The 24,015-nt window shown below is 50.2% G+C and overlaps 1 protein-coding gene across 1 annotated transcript in view; it reads left to right on the forward strand.

The window, feature by feature from the left end:
- LOC147733740 (tropomodulin-3-like) overlaps positions 1 to 24,015 on the forward strand; it is a 360,326-nt gene that overhangs the window by 220,830 nt on the left and 115,481 nt on the right. The window contains exon 4 of the mRNA XM_086958299.1: positions 18,739 to 18,861. Within this exon, the coding sequence (XP_086814425.1) occupies positions 18,739 to 18,861 (123 nt within the window). The remainder of the gene's footprint in view (positions 1 to 18,738; positions 18,862 to 24,015) is intronic.

A 24,015-nucleotide genomic window follows, 5' to 3' on the forward strand; every position in this document is an offset into this window, starting at 1 on the left:
ATTTACTGTGGAAGAAAAGTCATTACAGACCAAAAAACGTACTCGGCTGAAACTGACTACAGACAAAAATACACACGGCTGTAGAAACGTGGGCTCCAAACACTCCTTGTACATTTAGACATTTTACACAAATTGTAGATATTACTGGTCGCCTTCTTGCATTACTCATTTGTGCCATGTTCATGAGTCACATTTAACATTTGCTGCATGACATTGAGGTCTAATGTATTTAGTGGAGAAAACAAAATTACTTTCAAGTTTGATCTGTGATTATGAAATATTTAATGCACCTAAATATTTGTGCACCTTTGCATCCATACATTTAGTAGCTAATTGTTTACTGACTTCATGAATACACAGGCGTTAAATAGGCACTCCTTGCAGTAAAGGAATCATTTGGAAGCAGTTCAGATACAATTTGTTATACAAATTGAAGTTTTTGTTGGTCTGACATTTGAACCTCATTGTTCGCTCATGCTACCAGTGCCTGCGTCCTGTAGTGCCTAGTACCTCCTACTAGTACATCATAGCACCCAAAAGTAATCTTGCCATATTTCCAAATTGTACAATACGAGTAGGGTGTGTATATCCGATGACATGCTGCGCATGGCTTATAATTTAGACATCATTTTAAATGTAACTTTCTTGAGCTATTATACGCTGACCTCCAGCTTTGTCTGCATTAACTAGAGTCAAGATCTCGTTATCGTCAAGTGTACGTATTTAAAGGCGTATCTTAGATAAGAGCATACAAATCTTGCACCTTCAGGCTGCTCGGGAAGACTGAAGGCAGTATGTATTCTGAGATTCAAAACTTACAATATAGGATTGAGGCACTTTTGTATTTCATTGTTAGCATAAATCTTCATTAGACTGGGTTTGTGCCCTGAATATCATGCAGTGTAGTCGGACATATCAGTGAAGCTTTAACTGAGCTATCAACCGAGGAGTTGTGGTGAGCTCCAAGTGAGGGCCCTTATCATCATCAATTAAGCTTTATTCGGCTTTTGACCATAAAAGCAACACAAAAAAAATGCATACATGCAAAAATAACTCAACATAACATTGCCTAATTAAAAAGAAAATAGGTTTACACCCAACTAAAATAGTTTAGCATTCAAAATAATAACCCAAGATACACAGAATCCCCCTTTTTCACCCGCTGTTATGGTGATTCGGTGCTCGGGGACCAGGGTAAAAGTCATGCAGGTCCCAAATACAGATGGAGCCATCACCAAGTTTGGGCTGGGTAGATCGCAAGTAGGGGGCAATGTTCCTGTGTTTAAACTTAACCAAAATCAAGTCCCCCGGAACATTTTTGGGCAGATGACCAAGCCACCCCACCCTTCTGACGCTTAGTATCCCACCGTCTAGCGCAGAAGGTAGTGGTCTATTGTTTTTGAGCCAAAAGATGACTTTGTTCAGTAGGTCCTGATGCAGTTCACGTTTTCCCGGTCTGAGTGCAGGGACCCCAGAGAGAACGGTGACGTATGGGGCTGCTTCGGGGGGTAAATCAATGTGATGCCTTCTTTTTAGTGCGATCACAGGAGCTCTATGTGGGGCATGATCGGGATTAAGGGTATCACTGCGGCCACTTTGGATGGGTGGTATAACAGGGGAGTCACAAGTTTGCAGTATCCTGGGGACATTGTTCGTAGACCTTTCCTGGGTGTTGGTGGGGGTAGAGCGTGTGGGAATAGCAGTGTTTCCGGTTTGTGGGTATGACCGTACTACAGTTTTCTCGATCCTGCACAGTCTGTCCCCCAAATCATTAATTTTAACTACCAGTGGAGATAGAGCAGTGTATAGCAGTCGCTCGATTTGGGCCAGAAGGGTCGATTGTAGGGGGGATCGAGTCTCAGCCTTATCCAATGGTAATGAGGCTGGGTTGGGGCCAGGTACAGAGGGGCTGCAGTAATTAGATGGAAAGAGGGTTGTATCGGGGGATGCCTGGGGAGTGAAAATTGCTTGATCAGTGACTCCGGTCACTATGGGGGTGGTTGGTGCATCCGGGATATAGTTTGTGCCACAGAGGGCATTCAGCTCTTCCCAGATGGACATTGTAGTTGGGAGACAGAATCCTGATGACAAGAGTAGACGGCTCAAAGCGGTAGGGATAGAAATGGAAACGATAGAACCTGACAGTACCTTCTCCTGTGATGATGCCAAGTGTGGTGGCCCGTCCCGTCCTCCTCGTGCCTCTGAGGGCCACAGAGGGCCCGCCCTTTGCCCGGGCTTAGCCCGGCGTCCCGCTCGCGTCCCGCAAAGCTGGGCGGAGCTGCCCGTTTAGGCGCCTCCTGGCGCTTCCCACGTGAACCAGGAAGCAGCGCCGCCGCTAGGGCCGCCGGGAGATGTAGTCCCGGAGCGGCGGCGCTGTGGACTGCTCAATTGGACTCCTGGCGGTGGCTGCAATGTTGGGGTCCTGCTCGCCTCTCCCCTGCTCCAGCCCGGTCAGTTGTAAGTGCCCCCGCGCTCCGCCGAGCGGAGCTGCTCTTTAAGGCGCCTCCTGGCGCTTCCCACGTGAACCAGGAAGCAGCGCCGCCGCTAGGGCCGCCGGGAGATGTAGTCCCGGAGCGGCGGAGCTGTGGACTGCTCAATTGGACTCCTGGCGGTGGCGGCAATGTTGGGGTCCTGCTCGCCTCTCCCCTGCTCCAGCCCGGTCAGTTGTAAGTGCCCCCGCGCTCCGCCGAGCGGAGCTGCCCTTTAAGGCGCCTCCTGGCGCTTCCCACGTGAACCAGGAAGCAGCGCCGCCGCTAGGGCCGCCGGGAGATGTAGTCCCGGAGCGGCGGCGCTGTGGACTGCTCAATTGGACTCCTGGCGGTGCCGGCAATGTTGGGGTCCTGCTCGCCTCTCCCCTGCTCCAGCCCGGTCAGTTGTAAGTGCCCCCGCGCTCTGCTGAGCGGAGCTGCCCTTTAAGGCGCCTCCTGGAGCTTCCCACGTGAACAGGAAAACAGCGCCGCCGCTAGGGCCGCCGGGAGATGTAGTCCCGGAGCGGCGGCGCTGTGGACTGCTCAATTGGACTCTTGGCGGTGGCGGCAATGTTGGGGTCCTGCTCGCCTCTCCCCTGCTCCAGCCCGGTCAGTTGTAAGTGCCCCCGCGCTCCGCCGAGCGGAGCTGCCCTTTAAGGCGCCTCCTGGCGCTTCCCACGTGAACCAGGAAGCAGCGCCGCCGCTAGGGCCGCCGGGAGATGTAGTCCCGGAGCGGCGGCGCTGTGGACTGCTCAATTGGACTCCTGGCGGTGGCGGCAATGTTGGGGTCCTGCTCGCCTCTCCCCTGCTCCAGCCCGGTCAGTTGTAAGTGCCCCCCTTGTCCATATGAACACTTAAGTAGAAAGAACCTGCTTTAACCTTGGTCCTCCCGAAGACTGAAGAACTTAAGAAACCCATGCTCACAGACGAATGAAACCTTTGACGCCATTTCTTCACTAAATGAGTGAATACGCTTCCAAGAATGCCTGTTATGTGAGAATGCTTCCTTACTAAGATTATATAGAAGTTTCTTCTTTGGATATGTAGTGGTGAGATCGATAATAGTATTGTTCAATTTCTTGAATCAGAAAATCCTATAAGAAGTTTATATTTTCCATCTTCAAGGCACTGCTTTTTCAGGATTTACCATTATTTGAACGTTGGTTTTACCAAAACTGGTGGCTGTGCTTTTTCAGTTTTCAGTGCTAAAACAGCCAATGAGTGCAGTGTGCAAGCATAATACCAATGAAAGCGATTGCAATATAATGAAACCTTTTCTAGCTAACATGAAGAAAAGTTTCAATTCTATTAAGGACTCTGAGGCAAAGATTATGCTATCTTGTCTTCATTTTGTTGCTCAGCAGTTATGTCAGATTTAACATTAACACCAGAACAAACTTAATTTCCCATAAACTCTTGGGAAACAATGAAGTCACAACAGTAAACAGTCCACATCCAATAGAATATCAACATGGGGTACAGTCCTCTGTCAATAGCCCTCATTCTTCCTGCGATCACGCCGCCTGTGGAAGTTGTGCACTCCTGTTTCGAAGAGTCTGATACTACAATATAAAGAGAGTGCTAAGCAAGACTGGGCAAACCCTTCCCTATCCTGACGGGAGGAAAGATGTGCAACACAAGTCTTGGTCATGCATGACAATAACCCTTAATGCAAACAACGCAGGAAACTCTTTTTTTACTCCCATACGCCTGTGCCACAAACCGGTTGGGTTATCACTTCTGAGAGGGTGGGTTAATCCTCGCACCCGAGAATAAAATTGAAACTTTCCTTCACGAAAGTTGGAACATTTTTCATTCTATGTCAAGACCCGGAGGCGAGGATTTTTGCTACTTTAAAGCTCGTCCACCACCAGAGCCGCAATGGAGGAGACCGGTTTGAAATAAAGCTTCTTAAAAGTCGAATCTAAGGACCATTTTGCTGCATTCATAATGTCCTCCAAACAGGCTCCTAATGTAAAAACTTTGGAAGCCATAGCACCCTCGTAGAGTGTGCACTAAAAACTTTGGTGCCGACGCCTGCCTCCTGCATAATCCATTTCACTCATCTCGCAATGGTTGGCGAGGAGACTGCTCAAAAGGGTTTCTTCAATGCAATCAAAAGTTGCCTCACTCCATGAGGGCGTAACTCCGTCATCATCGCTTCATATGCCTTGGTGCACCGCACCACGCACAGCTTGGGAGCCTCTGGAAAGGCCGGATATGAAATCACTCTGGACTGAATTTTAGTTACTCTAGAAACATGGAAGGTGATCCCCTCCAGCGTAAAAACCTCCCAGTGATATCCAGGGCTTTAATGTAAGAGATCCTCCTGCATGAGATCAAGCGCAACAGAATGGCTCGTTTAGCTGATAACTGTTTCCGGGAAAGTTATTGATTGCTCTGCCACGGCACTTAAAGGCTAAGAACCTTGTTCACTTCCCACAGTGTGGAGTACCGGAGTTCCGCGAGAAACGATAACCTGACGCCCCAAGGCAACTTTCTGACCAGAAGATGTTCTCCGATGGCAGAGCCCCCAGTCGCCCCATGTCCTGCAGAGATTGCAGATCTAAAAGTATTGACCGATCTGTATGCCAATCCTTCAGCCACTAAGGCTAGGAAGTTCAAGATGTGCACAACATCGGTCTCCACGGGATCCGGTCTCGACTGGATCCTGTCTCCACGGGATCCAGGCTCCATTGCAGACACCGACCTACCCACCGAGATCAGGCTGAGCAGTCTCTTGACGGTGCTATCATCCCAGGCTCGAGCGAGGAGGTCCGTAGCGTGTCTCGATAGGCCTGGCACTTGCCATTGTGTCCTGTAATCTTCAAAGCCATTAACTGGAGGCTGCTGTTCGTCAGCAGGTGATGAGGATTCCCCTCTGGATCGCTGAGATGTGGAAACTGGGGTAGACCGGTTCTAGAAGCCCAAGAAAGTTTCATCCGGACTGGAAACCATGCTTGCGACTAACATATGAAGGTGATTAAAACCACATCCACCTTTTGCCTGCGCACCTGAGCCATGAGACACATGATCATCACAAATGGAGGAAAGGTAAAAACCCTTGCCCTATCCTGCAAGAATGCGTCGGTCGTGACTGCCACAGTGACCGGCCTCCAACTGAAGTACCGGGAAAGCTGGTACTCTAGGCAGGATGCACAGAGGTTGACCGTGAATGGTCTCCAAAGGGAGGATAGACTCTGAAAGACCACTCGGCATAACTTCCAGAGGCTCACATCTCAGAGGGGGCGGGAGTACCAATCCACCACTTGATTGGCCGATCTGGGGAGATAATTCGCTGTTACCGAAACATGGTGATGGAGGCAGTGCTCCCAAAAGTTCTTGGCCAGATCTGATGGCCTTTTGAGCGAGTACCCCCCCAAGTGGTTGATCTAGCAGACCGCCGCCACGTTGTTCATCTTAAGTAGCACGCAGGACTGGATGCCGCAAAGGATCCTGCCATCAATTCAAGGCAGTTGATGTGTAGGGACTGATTGGTGGTGGACCAAAAACCGCCTGAGCGAATTGACCTCCACGAGCCCCCCAGCCCAAGCCACTGGTGCCTGATTTGATCACCAAATCCAGGAGAGACCCAAAATGGTGCTTCCATTCCTCCATGTGAGAGAGCCACCACTGGAGCCCCTCCCTGGCCTCGTCCGAGAGGGGGACACATAGCGAGTACGTGAGGCCGCACCGAAGGTGCGATGCCTTCGGCCGTGGTAGAGCTCAGAAGTGAAGTTGACCAGGAAAGATGGCCTGGATTGAAGAGGACAGCAGGCCCACCACTCTTGCAATCTGACGGAGAGAGGTCCTCTCCTTCGCCAACTTTTTCCACACCTCTCGTCGGATCTTTGTGTTTAGAGTTATAGCTGTAACGACTAGACGCCTGTGTGACTGTTGGAATATAGCCAGGTGTATCCCTTCCCCCGGGTGTAGAGATAACCCTATTCACTAGAACAAAAAGAAACGTGTTCCTGAAATGTGTAACGTAACTGATTCTATGTAAAGTGCTGTGATAACATGTAACGGAACTGGTGCTATGTAAAGCGCTCTGATAACCTAATCGGTTCAAGTTCACGCTATAGAAAACTCTAAAAATAAATAAAATCTTGGCTATGTTCCTCGATGGAAGGCTCAACATGGTTGCTCACGAATCGATCAGAAACCCTAAGACTTCACCTGGTTGATTACCAAACCCAGGAACTCCAAGAGATGGACCACCAGCTGAAGGTGGTGCGATAGTGCTCTTGGGCACTGGTGCATCAAAAGTATGTTTTCTAGGTACACTATCATCCGTATCACTCAAGCTTTGAGGCGTTCTATCACCAGTTTCAGAACTTTGGTGAAGCACAAGGAGCTGACGACCGGCCATAGGGTAGAGAGGTGAACTCAAAAGTTTGGCCCTGCCTTTGGAATTGGAGGAAACTGTGATGTGGGTGAAACATTGGTATGGTGAGATGCGCATCTTTTAGGTACAATCGTCAGGATGGAGAGGGTCGCGAAGGAGGTGGATACCCTCTATCTTGTAGTGGCGGTAAACCAACCACTCGTTGAGCTCTGGTCTCTGACCACCATCCTGTTTCTAGCCCAGGAACAGATTGCTCAGAAACCCTGCTGGGTGGGGTTGAGTAGGACACACTGCCCCTTTTTCCAGAAGCTCCTGAATCTCCTACTGGATCAAGGATGCCTCCTGCCCGAAGAAAGGGATGGGATGGGATGGGATGGGATGGGATGGGATGGGATGGGATGGGTTTGGTTGGTGAGGACGGGGGTTCAGTTGGCAGGGGGAGCCATAAAACTCTGTGGAACCCCTGAATGGTTTGGAGCACCCAGGTGTCCGACGTGAGCGCTCGCCAGTTGTCTGCGAAAAGTGCCAGAGGACCCCTCCCAATTGGATGCAAGAAGTAAAAGAAAGACTCACCGTGAGAATTGGAGGCGGTCCCCTGCCGTGGGGCCAATTACGCTGGCCTCTGGGGCGGTAACATCCTTTGGTGGGGTAAAATGCCCTGAAACGGGAGGCATCTTGCCACTTTCCAGGCTGCAAAGGCTTTTCCTCTTCTGGATGAGTACTGGGAACGGCCAGCCAAGCACTCCCTACCATGGCCGGTCCCGGAGAAAACATGCGCATTGAAAATGCGCATAACTGTTGACCTGGCTGTGTCCACCGAGTTAAAGGTAGAAGCAAATGTACTAAGTTCCTCAATGAACGGGTCCCCACAGAGACCTCCCTGTGCTACCTGACCAGCTTCTGAGGTGGCTAGCTTTCCCAGCTTGGGATCTATCTTGATGCGTGGGAACCTGCGCCTCTCAGTCGAAATGGCGCGGTTAGCATTACCCAGGAATACAATAGCCTGCTGGAGAGCACATCAAGGGGAATGAGGGGTCTGGAGGTCTTAGCGTCCTCCGCCATATCAAAGATTTTTACTTGCGGCCTGGTGACATCTAGGAGTTTATCCTGACATGACCACCAGGAGCAGTCTGTGCTTTTTTTCGTGTTCTTTATATATTTGGCTAGGAACATGCCCATCTGTGCATTGGTATCTGATGTGAAGTCAAGCTTCCCATCCAACGTCGGGTGGGGGCTTTCTGTCCAAAGGCAGTTCCGCACCTCTTGGTCCAGTGGTTTCTTCATCCTACTGGGCAAATACTTGGCCACTTTGTCACAGGGAGTACACTCCGAGGAGCGGGGTTGCATAAGATCTTCTTGTTCTAAAAGGTCCAACTGGGGATCTAAAGATCCAACTGGGGATCAATAGGAGATGACGGGTCAGGAGGGGGGTTGGAAGGCCTGAAACACTGGTCATGGTCCGAATCGCCCTCCGAAGTTGTAGGGGACTCATCCTGAGGTGGGGGAGTGAGCGGCCTGGGATTTAACCCATTGGGTCGCGACGGCTCAACACGGTTGGGAAATTCTGCAGGGGCGTTCACGTCCAGAAAGGCCTTCTTCAATCTGGCGAAAGCATCCAAATCCATCCCTGCATCGTGGGGACGCTTGCGAGTTATGTCAGTGGCAGGCGAGGGGGTCATCTCTAGAGGGTCTGGGGCAGACGGCCTGGGGCGGTCTTCCCTCGGTGCAAGGGGTTGCAGGCACCTTTGCGCCAATTCCATTAGTCTCTTCTCTAGAGGAGCCACTGCATCCGACACTTCTTTTAACAGTAGAGGCTTTCAGCGTGTCACAGAACTCATTATTTTTATTATTATTATTATATTTAAGCTTATAAAGCGCGCAGCTACCCGGAGGTTTCCCGGCGCTAGAGACCAAAAAATGAGGGGAAGACAGATTGATGGCTAGAGTGACATTATTGGTTGAATAACCAGGTCTTGACTTTTTTACGAAATTTGAGATAACAGGGTTCTGTGCAGAGAGATAAAGGAAGAGTTCCAGAGGGATGGGGCCAGGACGGAGAAGGAGCGACCTCCCATCCTGGCTCTCTTGACTCTAGGAACTTGGAACCTATGCTGGTTAGAGGATCGAAGGGTACGGGCAGGGCTGTATCGATGCACTAAGGTACTGAGGTATAGAGGGGCCTGGCATCTGTTTATCCTGTGCATATAGTAGAGGGCCTTAAATTTCGTGCGGTTTTCAATACGTAACCAATGCAGTTTACGAAGTGCGTTGGAAGTGGGAGATGTGTTGGGTAATTTACAGAGCAGCCGAGCCGCCATGTTTTGGACTGTCTGTAATTTACGGGTTACCTCTTTGTACGCCCCAGGAGAAGAATGGTGCCGTAGTCCAGTCTAGAGGTGATTAGGGCCTGGACTACGGTTTTCTGGGTCTTCTGAGGGAGCATCTCGATCTTACGAAGCCACTTGATGATGGTAATGCAGGTGGAGGAGATTTTTACCACATGATGTTTCATGGAAAGTTGATCATCGAAAGTGATGCCCAGATTACGAGCTGTTTTAGATGGTACGGGGAGCTTACCCATTTGTGCGGGCCAATGTTGGGGGCCCCACAGGGTAGTGTTCTTGCCAAATAGGAGAAGATCTGTTTTCCCCCCATTCAGCTTAAGTTTGTTTTTGTGCATCCACTTGGCGATGTTATTAAGACCTGTACAGAGAGAAGGGGTGGAATGGGAACCGGTTGAGAGAGTAAATGATTTGTGTATCATCAGCGTATGAGTAGATGGTTAATCCTGCCTGTTCTGCAATGTAGGCCAGAGAGCTGACGTACAGATTAAAAGTAGGGGGCTTAGGATGGAACCCTGGGGAACACCATGCGCTGATTTATAGGTTTGATAGGCAGAGGAAGGGGAAAAAACTTGAAAAGTGCGGTCTGAAAGAAAGCAAATGAGCCAGTTGAGGGCTGAACCGATGATGCCAGATGATCTAAGGGTATTGATGAGGATGGGGTGGGAGACCGTATCAAAAGCGGCACTCAGGTCGAGTAGAATGAGTGCTACGGTCTCCCCCTCATCCACCCGACAACGAATGGTTTCTGAGACCCCCAACAGGGTGGATTCTGTTGAGAAGCCGGATCTAAAACCAGACTGAGATGGATGGAGGATCTTATTGGATTCAACATGCTGAGTGAGTTGTGTGATAATATGTTTTTCTAATATTTTTAAGAAAACGGGGAGGAGAGAAATGGGACGGGATTTGGATATGTTGTTGGTGTCAGCATTAGCCTTTTTTAATAGTGGCTTGATCATAGCATGTTTCCACGCGGAGGGGACCTTAGCTTCTCTGAGGGAGGAATTAAGTAAGTCCAGAATAATATTAAGAGCAGGGGTGTCCAGAGTTTTTAATATTTGAGGGGGAAGTGGATCCAGTGGAGAACCAGATTTAATATTGTTGATGAAGTTGGTGAGTGAGGAGCTGTTGAGAGGGTTCCAAGTACTAATTTGCTGGGCAGGTGGAGTATGGATTTCCTCGAAGTGTTTGCATTCAGAACAAGCATTTACAATGCAATGGTTTTGCCTTTGTTAAAGTTAGAGCTATTGGCATTGCTCTTGACATTATTTTTATTTATGTTTTTTTTAACATAAATAAATGGCATTGTCATTTACAATGCCAATAGCTTAATCTCTCGCAAATGCCACACACAAACACCCACAGAGAGCCCCCCCACACACACACACAGCGCCCCCCCACACATGCGTGCGTCAGGCCCGGCGGCGCACACGGGGGTGCATCGATCCGCTCCCAGTTCAAATTTAGCTCATAATCATGTTCCGCCGCAGCGCCCGGAGATAAGAGGGCGCGGGGAGAATGGATTCGCGTCCGCCGGGCCCGCGCTGTCGTCATCGGCCGTGTGAGGCGGGAGAGGACCGTGTGAGGCTGCAGGGCGGGCGGAGGGGGCACTGCAGCTCGCCGGGGCTGCGTGTGAGGTGCGTCTGAAGTTACCGCACGCAGCTCTACCTAACAGGCCCGGTTCCAGGAATTTTGATCTGGATGGGCCAATGGTTTGTTTGGGTGGGCCAATGTACGTCCAATTTTTGTCAATTGTAATCCCAAGTTTTACATCATATCTTCTTCCAAACCGGCATAAAGAGCATCTAGAGTGTTATTTTAGAGTAGCAGCTGAGGTCTATGCCCAACAGCTCAACTTGTATAATTTCCAGCAGGCTAGGCTTTTGCACCAGCACCAAGATTCCATGAAGATTGTAATAGCAGTTTCAGGTTAAGGAGGTAGCTGTTACCACACCTGCGCCTTGACATTTCGCACTAGGAAGACAGGCACTGAAAGCTTCATCCAGGCTTGATCCTGAAGCCTGCTTCCTGTTGGAAATTCGAGCCCATAATGAACTGAGCTATTATGTACCTTTTGCATGCTACCCTCAATCTCATCAGGGGGTGGCGTTACAGCAAGAGCTTCCAACTTTGGAACTGAACAAGCTAGGTTTGAGTCATGGTGTTGGCTCAAAATCCTGTGCAAATCTCAAATGCCTAAAATAAATGAATGTGACCTTGTATAATATAAATGGTGTTCATGTGAACGCTTCAATATCTCACACTATATAAAAATCTCAGAAAAACTGGGTGGTAAAAACAAATCAATAACATATGAAGGAGAGACAAATAGCCATTAAGCGGCTGATTTGTACAAAGTGAAAACATAAAACCTGGATAAATTGCAGCACCTCCACTTAAATTGTGTGAGCTTGGGCAAAAATTTTATTTCACCAAAACTCAATTTTTTTCACATTTGCACATAAAAGCTCATTCAAATTCATGAATTAGAAAACTAACTATACAAAAGCTATTGCGTTTCATTTAATAGACTAATGTTGGTATATAATAATCAAGGCCACATACAGGGTCCACGTGAGAACTGTCTTGCCTGTTAGTTCACTAATAGCACTGTCACCAGTGTGAGGATGGGGCAGGAATGACTGACTCTAAGCTCATGTTTAAAAAACATCACTTTTAAAAAATGTGTCTTAGTGCAGCGCTATATTGTGACATACTTAAGTCAAAGAAATACAGTCTCATAACATTTTTAAAAAGTGTATCAGATTTTACGTGATGTTTGTTATATATTTTACAAAGAAAACATTTTCAGGGCTCGGATTGTGCATGGCTCTGAGAGCCAATCCAGAGCCTGATCTCGGCTCTCCCTGTTCATTTGTTTCCTCGCACACCTCTAACCCCAACCCAATTTCAGTTTTAAAGACCATGAAACAACATTTCGACATTCTGACATCGAGATTGATGAAGCACTTACCAGGTGCCTTCTCCATGGCCTCTTCTTCCATGATTGGGTGGGCCAAAGGTCATGGTTGGGTGGGCCTGGCCCACCCGGCCCCCCTGCTAGAACCGGGCCTGCTACCTAAGCACACCGACCTCCCCGCACCGTATGATACCGCACACCGACCTCCACGCAGCGGTCTGAAGTTACAGCTCACCTCTCCGCACACCGCACCGGTCTGATGTTACCGCTCACCGACTTCCACGCACCGCAGGGGGGCTATGTGTGAACGTGCTGCGCCTGAAGTTACCGCACACCGACGTCAACTCGCGGAAGGGGGACTGTGCAGCCGGCCAAGGAGGTGCGTGCACAGACTGCGAGTGACGTTACCGCATACCGACCGCATCACACAGATCTGAAGTTACCGCACAGCGATCTGCATACTCCAGAGAGTGGCTGTGCTCCCTGCCAGAGCTGTGCTGTGTGTATGCAGCTGCAACTGATGTTACCGCACACCGACCACCACGCACCGGTCTGAAGTTGCCGCACCGTGCAAGGGAAGGGGACTGTGCATCTGGCCGGTGTTGACATCACCGCACACTGTCCTCCGCACACCGGTCTGAAGTTACCGCACACCGATCTCCATCCTCCAAGGGGCGCTGTGCACCATGCTAGGGCTGTGTGCATTCGGCTGCATCTGAAGTTCATGCACACCGGTCTCCATCCTCCAGGGGCGCTGTGAAGTGTGCACCCTGCCAGGGTTGTGTGCATACGGCTGCATCTGAAGTTATCGCACACCGGCCTCAAGGCTGAGGTCTGTAATTACCGCACCCCTCTCCAGACACCCGTCTGAAGATACCTCTCACAGACCTTGGCGTAGGGCAGGGCTGTGCCGCCGGCCAGGCCTGGGAGTGAGCGGCCTGCGTCCGAGGTTACCGCACGCTCCAACCCCCGCACCGGAGTGGCTGTGTCTGGACAGGTCTCCTCCAGCGGTTACTTTCACCTCGACCCCTGCAGAGGGCAGGAGGGATGCCCGCCCGCACCATGGACGTCGACGCCCGCACCCTGGTGGCCTGCGCCACGGACGCCGAAGTCTTCACTGTGCCCGAAGTTCAGGTAGGCTGGCGGGGCTGGGGCCTGGCACAGCCACTCACTGGCTGCACCTCACTCGGGGAGTGGCTGTAGTGACTTTATGCAGGGATCGGTGGCTGTCCTCTGGTCAGTGTGTCTCCCATGGTCTGTGCTGCAGGGGGTCCCAGGCTGTCTCGCCTGTGTGTGTGTGTCATTGAAGCTATGCTGGGCTCTGGCTCTTCTCCTGTTGGTGTGTCTACCATGTTCGAATCAGAGATACAGAGTGTCCCATGTCCAGGGCAAGTGTCTCACCAGGGCTCTTCGGCCATCCGTGGGTGACAACAGGAAAGCACGGTCACCAGCGGGAGGGGGGCGGGAACGGGGACGGGAGACGCTGCGAGCAGGAGAGGGGGTGGGAACAACGGAGACCAGGGGGAGGGGAGTCTGCGGGGAGCGGGCCTGGCTGAGACAACAGGAAAGCACGGTCACCAGCGGGAGGGGGGCGGGAACGGGGACGGGAGCACAAATCGACTCACCTGCACCTTGCGACGGCGGCACTTCTCCGGTCTCCCTCTTCGGCATGGGAGACCGGCAACGTCCTCCGCATCTCCCGGGGTTCCCTCCAGGCCACGGGAGCCCCGCGGGCGCCGCCATACTGCTTGCCGTCTTCCTTCTTCCCCCGGGCTGCGGGGGGCGGGCACTTCCGGCCGGCCGCGCTAGGATTGGCCGGCCGGCCAGTCACGGGGCAGGAGAGACGCAGAAGTGCCGGCAATGCCGGACCAGACTTGGGGGCGTTCCCGGCGTCGCATGACGTCGGCAAAGGCCAAAGAATGTCGGGAACGCCCCCGTGTCTGGTCCGGCATTGACGGACAGGTCCCTCGTCCAATGGCAAGGCTCCATTTACGGAGCCAGCCAATGAATGACGAGGGCCGAACCAAAGCCCACTACAGTTCTCATCAGGTTTTCGCCTGCGCGAAAAAGCTGCGCAGAAAGCGCAGCTTTCGCCAGGCAAAACCTAAAAAGGTCATAGAAACCGACCTGTTGGTGGAGCTACTCAGTTGCAGAGTAGTAGTGAGTTTGTCCACAGAAGCCTCTGGGATACATAGGGTGGCTGGATTGGGTAGTTTTTGAGAAGGGGAAGGGGAAAACGGTTTGTCAAAATCAACATAAATGGAGTCAATTTTGGAAACAAAAAATTCAGCTAGGGAATTGCATTGTGGGGCATCTAGGCAGGGCACTTTGGGTTGGCCTGCTGCTCCTGATAATTCTTGTACAGCCTTAAAAAGAGCCTTGGGGCAATTATGTGCCTCTTATTGTGATATTGACGTAGTCTTTTTTTGCATTTCTGCAAAGTGTATGATAATTATTTTAAGGCAGTCTTGTATCGTTGTTTAGAGCTTGTGTCGTAATGTGTGCGCCACTTGCGCTCAATATTTTTACATAGTGTTTTTTCTTTTTTCAATGCATCGGTGAACCAGGGCGCAGGGGGGTGATGCTGGTTGTGCTTTTTCTTTTGCAGGGGTAGACATATATTAACAGCTTCGGTTAGCCAGGTGTTAACTAGGGAGTCTGCTTCAGTGATGTTAACTTCGGTACAAGGTATGGTATTCTCAAGATAAGCGTTGAATTTTGTAGTGTCCAGATTAGTCCATTTTCTGAAAGGTCAAGATTCAGTAAGGGTCAGGGGAAGGTTGGGCGAACAGTTAGTAGTGACAGAAAAGGTCACCAAGTAGTGGTCTGACCATAAGATGGGTAGAGATGGGCTGCACACAATAGATTCAAGATTGGAGAGGATGGGGTCAAGAAGATTCCCAGCTTTGTGCCAGAGTTGTGTAAGATGTTAAGAGCTGCTAGGTCCTGAAGAAGATTGGATGTAATTGAGCAAGATGAGTCATTAAGGTGCAGGTTTAGGCCACCGATGATAGTAAAATTCGTGGAGTCCTGCAGTAGAGGGGCAATGAGCTCGGGAAGGGCAATTGGCCACGAGCTGGCAGAGCCAGGCGAGCGATAAATGAGCATCCCAGAGAAGGTAAAATTAGGGGATAGCAGAAGTTTAAAATATCCTGCCTCACTGTTCGGTATGTCAGTCATCCCATTTACAAGAATATAATCTCTTGAAAATTATGGCGATGCCGCCACCCTCTTTACCCACTCTATTTTTTCTTATGTATGTGTAGTTGTCTGGGAGGGCGGATGCAATATCAGGGCCAGAGTGATCTTTAAGCCATGTTTCGGTGAGAAATAAAGCCGTTGGTTGGATAGAGATAAGAAGATCAAAGATGTCTCTCTTGTGTTTCACTAGAGATCTACAATTTAGACTAAGGAACGAAAAAGCTTGTGGGGGCTTAATATGAGTAGACCGAGGTTGAGTGGAAGGGAAGTTGCAGGTCGCAATGTTTGTTAGAGAGGGGAGGGAGGAAAGGGACAGGTTGCAAATGGAGCAGGTGATGGGGGCCAGATGACAATTCAGGGGCAGACTGTGTGAACAGTGTGCTGGTCTGAGGCTAAGAAGGGCATCTCTAGAATAGGTGATAGAAGAATCAGGGGATGAAGTATCAGGGGACATGGCCCCTGGTCCCGACCCGTCGCGGACGGGCGAAGACAGGCTTGCCTTGGGCGCGCAAACGGCGCACCCGCTGCGCTCTTCCGCTACGCTTCCTGAAGATGCACATTTTTATGTGTGCAGGAGGACGGCTAGGAGGGGCGTGGCCTCGAAGAGGGGCGTGGCCAGCGTGCTCACCGGTGATGGCGGCGGGGTGTTTGGCATTTTCTGATATTCCCGTGTCAGCGCTAAATCCGCTGCACGGTGTAAGATGGGAGCGTAGTATGGCCCCGAGTGAGGTTCAGAGAAGAGATAAAGTAAGTTAAAAACAACACACACTGTTTTAAAATTTCACGAGCTGAATGTACTCCCGGCTTTCCGCCTCAGGAGAATGGTGAACTCATCATTGTCCAGGACGTACTCTACAGCCTCCATCTCCTCGTAATACTCGCCATACTCCTCCATGGGGTACAACTCGTAGAGGAAGGAAAGGGCTGTGCAGCTGTACTAGGAATAGTAAATGGTGACCACCCACCAGGTAAGAGGGAGATCAGCCAATGGAGAGTACCCACTGTTGTTTACCAAGTCTGCCGGAAACCAGTAGGGCCTCAAAGTAGGGGGAAGGGCACTGTTAATCTCCCTGGGGAGTAGACTGTCCAGCTGGGTCTTCAGCCTCCCGCAACGAATAAATGGGCTCACAATAGGATTCCCCAAGCCCTCCCCAGCAGGGAGGTAGGCGGCAGACCAAATCACCCTTACAATACTTATTGGGGTCTCAGAAAGCAGCCTGGGTGGTCTGCCCGGTACGTGGAGCCTTTGCTCCTGCCAGACTCTTACCCCGATGGGGGGGTTATGGCTCCAGGCTGGCAGGGCCGAAATTGATTCACACTCCGCGGGCGGAGGTGCTCAGCGGGCTGTTGTTCCCTACGCGCACTGACCCTCTGTCCCACTGCGTGCGTCAGAAGCAGATGGTGTCTACGCTAGAGATGCGTATTGAGCGTGCACCGTAACGCGGTTGAAGGCCCCCAATGCTCCGAAGAGGGCTGAAAACTCGCACACAGTAGTGGCCGCGAAAGGCGCTTTGAAGCGTTCCCGCAGCCGCAGAGAAGAAAGAGGTGTTTGCACCTCGCTGTGAAGAAAATCGAAAGCTATGTACAACGCGATCTATCACACTATTAAACCAAAGAGGGTAGAAAAGGGCATAAGTCCTATACTCAACTTGCAAGGCTGTGAGCAGCAAAGAAAGATGTCTACTGACCGGGGACTAGGAGGATTGTACCCCATGCTGATACTTGATTGGATGTGGACTGTAAACTGTTGTGACTTGTTTCACAAGGGTTTATGGGAAATCAAGTTTGTTCTGGTGTTAATGTTAAATCTGACATGGCTGCTGAGCAATAATTCTCGCCTCTGGGTCCTGACACAGAATTCTATATGTTCTTGCAATGCATTTGAAAGGATTATTTTAGAATTTCGAGCAAAGGTGAACTTTCTGGAAATTGACCGTGTTTTGTGAACTCTTCAGTCATTCTGTTAGGATACAGTTACTAGGAGAGGGTTGGCACCAAAACACTGTTGCATCTGTTCTCCTAATTCAAATACTTTCCGCATACAAGTGGTGATGGAGTTGCCCAGAATACTAGTTTACTGCCCGGTAATCAGGCAGTGGATTGGGCACCACGCTCGTGGACGTTATTTTCTATGAATGGCACTGCCCCACAAGTAGGCAAGTGACCAACAATGCAAACCTTTGTCCGCAACAAGTTCCGTGCACAATGGCCTGGTCACATTGAGGTGCAGATGGAGTCTGAAGAACATACTGCATCTGGGTCTAGGACCCCAACAAAACGAGCTGTTTTGGCTGGGTTGTTCGGAAGAACCAGTATGAATGGAGTCTTGTTTAATGATTGCCCTGAGGGGTTGCTTCTGAACGCCTTTCGCTTTGAACATGATTTTCTGTGATTAAAATACGTTGTGAGCATTTTTACATATTCCACAGTGTATGCAAATGTGTGCAGACTGCTTTGCACAGTAGCTCCAACATATTTTGTTAGTGATTTAATGTTTGTGCAGGAAAGTGCAATGTTTTGTTTTCTTTTATTATTTTCTTTGCTGCTCTAGCTTTTATTTTTCTTGCCTTGCGGCCTAACGCATCTGATCATTTGACGTACATTTGGTTGCAGTGAATTTGGTACAAACCTCTGACTGAATGTGCAAAATCGAAAGCCAGTGAACTAGATGCCGTATTTGGTGGCACACATGCTTAGTTTATATATTGCCTTTTTTTTAATATAAAATTAGCTGTTGCTCCTTTCTTCTGCTCATTTCCTATTAGTGAGAATGGTTGGGGGTGGATCATGTAGAGAAGTTTGGGAACCCAAAATAGAGATGGAAGCTCCAAGTGAGTCGATTATTAACTTCTCTGTCCGACCTGAGCCAGAGCATGCACATCAGAATGGGTGTCCTCCATTTTGAATACATTCCCCGTTCTACTCAATTATTAGGACGTGTTTAAATTCACACACAGATCTGACTTTGTTAAAGTGAACCTTAACAAGCTCTTTGCCAGTGTTTAATTTGTAAAAGAATGAATGTCATTGCCCCGGGCTCTGCTCAGAAGCCCGCTGCCAGTACAATTAAATGTGGGCACCTGTTACCAAGGCTGTGTAGTCCCAAATCATGTCTCTTTATTCCACTACCAGACGCTACCTGCCTCTTTGTCCCACTCTTGCAGGTTCCTGCTTTCTCTTTGCTGTATTTGTTTTTCGTCTTTCTCTTCCACAATCTTTATACTTTGTGTTTTTTCCTCTCTACCTCTCGTGAGGAAAAATAATTGCGCGTCTCCAGCAGCAATGACTGGCTCAAATTAAGCGCTACCCATCGCCACCAACACCTGTTTGAGTTGTGGCGCTTGCAAAACAGACACACCGGGTAGGAAGTCATATTTGCCCAAAATTCTAGTGGCCTCGGTCTGGAAAATGTCATCATTGTTGAATTTCATTGATCACAGTTTGGATCTTTTCTAGGTAAAAGCTTCATCCCTAAGAAGAAAACGGTTGAACTGCACACAGAAGAGAAGATTGCCCTTGATCCGGAGCTGGAAGAAGCTTTGACGAGCGCCAGTGACACCGAACTCTGTGACCTTGCAGGTTAGTTCTCGAAGGACGTGGGAATACATACTCATTTATGCACCAACTGCAGTCTTGTTGATTTACCTGAAGCAGCTTTTGCTCGTTATTGCAGTTGGAGTTAATGACCCTCTTCACCGTTTTGCATAATTGTTGCAGCCTCCTAACTGCTGAAATATGCAGTTACACGATTCGAATGCCCTCTCTGTAAGAAAAGAGCTGAGCTGCTCCAAGTAACAGTATTGTGATATTTCCCCCAGTTATTCTGGAATTGTGTAAATTGCTCCTTCAATATCAGCGTTCAGCGGCCTAAGTTCTTCTTCATGAATCTTCACGTATGTGGCCATTACCTTTGTGTTTAATGGGTGCTGCATCAACAAGCATGGAAAGAAATTACGCATTGGTGATTACTCTATCTTTTTTTTTAATGCTTTGTAAATTGTCTATTTACTCTTTCTTGAGTCTTTTTTTTAGCTCAACTGCATGTTGCTCTCTACCGTTTTTGCCCTTTTTAGGTCTCGACCTGCCAATGCGCAAGCGCATTGCAGCTCGAGACATATAGAGGTGGATCAGGAAAGCTGATCAAGTGGCTTTGGCAAGCGGATTACACACAGTGCACGTGCCCGTGCACGCGCTTGCCATTTGCTCCCCAAGCCGCCTCGCATCCACGCACTTGCCATTTGCACGCCAGCCACGTCACACACACCCTTTGTCTGAGCCTCAAGGCATCAGACTTCAAAGGCTACCGCTCCCCCGTCCCCCCCAGCCGCGTGCATATTGCGCACCACCATTTGTCTGTGCCTAGCCTTAGGCATCAGTCTTCAAAGGCTGCAGCTCCCCCGCCTCCCCCCTTCCCCCGCCACAGCAATGCCGAGGGCTTTTTTTTTCTTTTAGAGTTTTGAGCCGTTAAGTGCTTTCGCGCTCACTACTGCCGAATACGCCATGACTGCACAGACTTTGTCGCAGAAGACAGCATTATACTGGCCTGGGTTCTCATCAAGTATTTTACCAGAAAAGACCCCGCAGTGGCTCAATTTTTCACCGTACTCGTCTACTCTGTGCACATCGGACGCATTATTTCACCGTACTCGACTCCTTCAGAATACATCATTCCGCTATTTCACCAACCTCTTCCCCTTCAGCACTCGCAAAACACGTTATTTCACCGTCCAGTACATTACAGATGGGACACGCTATTTCACGTCCCTTCAGCACCCTCACACACCCTCCCACCGTCTCACACACACCCTCCCTCACCCTCTCACACACACCCTCCCTCACCCTCACAACCTCACACACCCCACCCTCATACACCCTCAGAAACCTCACACACCCCCTCACCCTCACACACCCCCTCACCCTCACACCCCCTCACCCTTACCCTCTCTCACCCTCACTCACCCTCACCCTCACACACCCTCATCCTCAAACACCCTCATCCTCACCCTCACATCCCCTCACCTGCCCTCATAGCCTCACACCCCCTCACCCTCTCAAACCCTCACCCTCTCAAACCCTCACCCTCTCAAACCCTCACCCTCTCAAACCCTCACCCTCTCAAACCCTCACCCTCTCAAACCCTCACCCTTTTAACCCCTCACCCTCTTAACCCCTCACTCTCTTAACCCCTCACTCTCTTAACCCCTCACTCTCTTAACCCCTCACCCTCTTAACCCCTCACCCTCTTAACCCCTCACCCTCTTAACCCCTCACCCTCTTAACCCCTCACCCTCTTAACCCCTCACCCTCTTAACCCCTCACCCTCTTAACCCCTCACCCTCTTAACCCCTCACCCTCTTAACCCCTCACCCTCTTAACCCCTCACCCTCTTAACCCCTCACCCTCTTAACCCCTCACCCTCTTAACCCCTCACCCTCTTAACCCCTCACCCTCTTAACCCCTCACCCTCTTAACCCCTCACCCTCTTAACCCCTCACCCTCTTAACCCCTCACCCTCTTAACCTCACACCCTCTTAAACCCTCACCCTCTTAAACCCTCACCCTCTTAAACCCTCACCCTCTTAAACCCTCACCCTCTTAAACCCTCACCCTCTCAACCTGACACCCTCACACACCCTCACTCTCTCACACGCCCTCTCACACGCCCTCTCACACGCCCTCTCACACGCCCTCTCACACGCCCTCACCCTACCGCCCTCACCCTACCGCCCTCACCCTACCGCCCTCACCCTACCGCCCTCACTCTACCGCCCTCACTCTACCACTCTACCGCCCTCACTCTACCACTCTACCGCCCTCACTCTACCGCCCTCACTCTACCACTCTACCGCCCTCACTCTACCACTCTACCGCCCTCACTCCCTCGACCGCCCTCCCTCCCTCCCTCTTCCACCCACCTGTGCTGATCTGCTGCTCTCTTCAAACCTGCCTCCTTCTTTAACTCACTGGTTTCTTCTCCTGTGCTGTTCTGCTGCTCTCTTCAACCCCGCCTCCTTCTTTAACTCCCTGGTCTCTTCAGCTGATCTGCTGCTCTCTTCAACCCCGCCTCCTTCTTTAACTCCCTGGTCTCTTCAGCTGATCAGCTGCTCTCTTCCACCTCGCCTCCTTCTCTCACTCCCGGTTCTCTTCTGCTGTGCTGCTCCTCTATTCCACCCACCTCCTTCTCTATCTCCCTGTCCTCTTCTCTTCTCCCGTGCTGATCTGCTGCTCTCTTCCACTCTGCCTCCTTCTCTAACTCCCTGCTCTCTTCTCTTCTCCCGTGCTGCTCTCTTCCACCCGCCTCCTTCTTTAACTCACTAGTCGCTTCTCCTGTGCTGATCTGCTGCTCTCATCCACCTCACCTTATTCTTTAACTCACTGGTCTCTTCTCCTGTGCTGAACTACTGTTCTCTTCCACCGCCTCCTTTAACTCACTGGTCTCTTCTCCTGTGCTGAACTACTGTTCTCTTCCACCCGCCTCCTTCTTTAACTCCCTGTTCTCTTCTCCTGTGCTGATCTGCTGCTCTCTTCCACCGGCCCCCTTCTCTAAATCCCTGTTATCTTCTCCTGTGCTGATCTGCTGCTCTCGTCCACCCCAACTCCTTCTTTAACTCCCTGTTCTCTTCTCCTGTGCTAACATGTTGTTCTCTTCCACCCGCTTACTTCCTTAACCTCCCCGTTCTCTTCTCCTGTGATGAACTGCTGCTTGCTTCCACCCCACCTCCTTCTTTATATCCATGTTCTCTTCTCCTGCGCTAATCTGCTGTTCTCTTCCACTTGCCTCTTTCTCGAACTCCCTGTTCTCTTCTTCCGTGCTGTTCTGCTGCTCTCTTCAACCCCACCTCCCTTCTTTAACTCCCTGGTCTCTTCAGCTGTGCTGATCTGCTGTTCTCTTCCACCCTGCCTCCTTCTTGAACTCCTTGTCTGCTGTGCTGCTGCTCTCTTCCACCCACCTCCTTCTCCATCTCCCTGTCCTCTTCTCTTCTCCCGTGCTGATCTGCTGCTCTCTTCCACTCTGCCTCCTTCTCTAACTTCCTGTTCTCTTCTACTGTGCTGTTATGCTGCTCTCTTCCACCCACCTCCTTCTCCAACTCCCTCTTTCTCTTCTCTTCTCCCAAGCTGATCTGCTGCTCTCTTCCACCCGCCTTCTTCTCTAGCTCCCTGTTCTCTTCTCCTGTGCTGATCTGCTGCTCTCTTCCACCCGCCTTCTTCTCTAGCTCCCTGTTCTCTTCTCCTGTGCTGATCTGCTGCTCTCATCCACCCAACTCCTTCTTTGACTCCCTGTTCGCTTCTCTTCTCCTGTGCTGATCTGCTGTTCTCTTTCACCCCTCCTCCTTCTCTAACTCCATGTCCTCTTCTCCTGTGCTGAACTGCTGCTCTCTTCCACCCAACCTCCTTTTTTTATATCCATGTTCTCTTAACCTGTGCTGATCTGCTGCTCTCTTCCACCCAGCCTCCTTCTTTAACTGTTCTTTTCTCCTGTGCTGATATGCTGTTCCCTTCCACCACCTGCTTCTCTAACTCCCTGTTCTCTTCTCCCATGCAGAGCTGCTGTTCTCTTCCTCCCTCCTCCTTCTCTAACTCCCTGTTCTCTTCACCTGTGCTGATCTGCTTCTCTCTTCCACACCGCCTCCTTCTTTAACTGTTCTTTTCTCCTGTGCTGATATGCTGCTCTCTTCCACCCGCCTCCTTCTTTAACTCCGTTCTCTTCTCCTGTGCTGATATGCTGCTCTCTTCTTCCCCACCTCCTTCTGTAACTATCTGTTCTCTTCTCTTCTCTTGTGCTGATCTGCTACTCTCTTCCACCCGCCTCCTACTTTAACTTCCTGATCTGTTCTCCCGTGCTGATCTGCTACTCTCTTCCACCCGCCTCCTTCTCTAACTCCCTTTTCTCTTCTCCGGTGCTGACCTGCTATTCTTTTTCAAGGCTGATTTGCATATAGCCATTGTCTGACCTAGGGTGGTGTGGAGTGCAAAAAAACAATGGATTTAGGCCCAGATCTATGTACTGGGGTGAATGTAAGACATTGTTCTGCATTCTGTCCATCAACTGTGTTTTTGCACTCCTTAGGCACAGCCATTGTGTGAGGTGATAGCTTTCGAAGCAGTTAGCAATGGTGCTGGCTCCAAGCAGTACCCAAAGCATCAGCTCAATTGAGTGTGAGGTGTTTGCTCCTAACTGTCCATCAGCCTTTCTGAAGCAGTAATCCGGAATAGACAAAATGGCAGACTCTGCCTAGAAACTGCAGACTTGAATAGAAACTGCAGTCCCTTCCCTCGCTCCTACCATCTTCCAAATTGTAGTGCTCAGGGAGAACTAATACGCAGTCTATTGCTAACCAGGTCCTCATTGAATTTCTAAAAGCAGTCCTGTCTGTAATTCATCACTTCAGAGACCCAGACACAGCAATGAGGCATATACACTTCTACTATTTGGAAAATCTCTCTCCATTATTCATCTTGTGCCATACTTGCCGAGGAGCACACAGTCCTGCTGCAACACAGGGGCTAGATACTGACTTCACATACATGCACTCACACACGGTATAGTGGCCCATGAATCTGGGTTTCACAGACCAGACAGACGGCTGTCGGGTCTCACTAGTCAATCGCAAAACACGGTCGGTGGCATCCAGGGCATCGACTTGTGCAATACATCCACACTACAGCTTAGGCTGATTGTCGAAGACATTTAGACTGTGCTAAATCTTCATAATGGGGTACGTGTCCTTGTTG

This window comes from Lissotriton vulgaris, chromosome 2_1, assembly GCF_964263255.1.
Source record: "Lissotriton vulgaris chromosome 2_1, aLisVul1.2, whole genome shotgun sequence".
NCBI lineage: Eukaryota > Metazoa > Chordata > Amphibia > Caudata > Salamandridae > Lissotriton > Lissotriton vulgaris.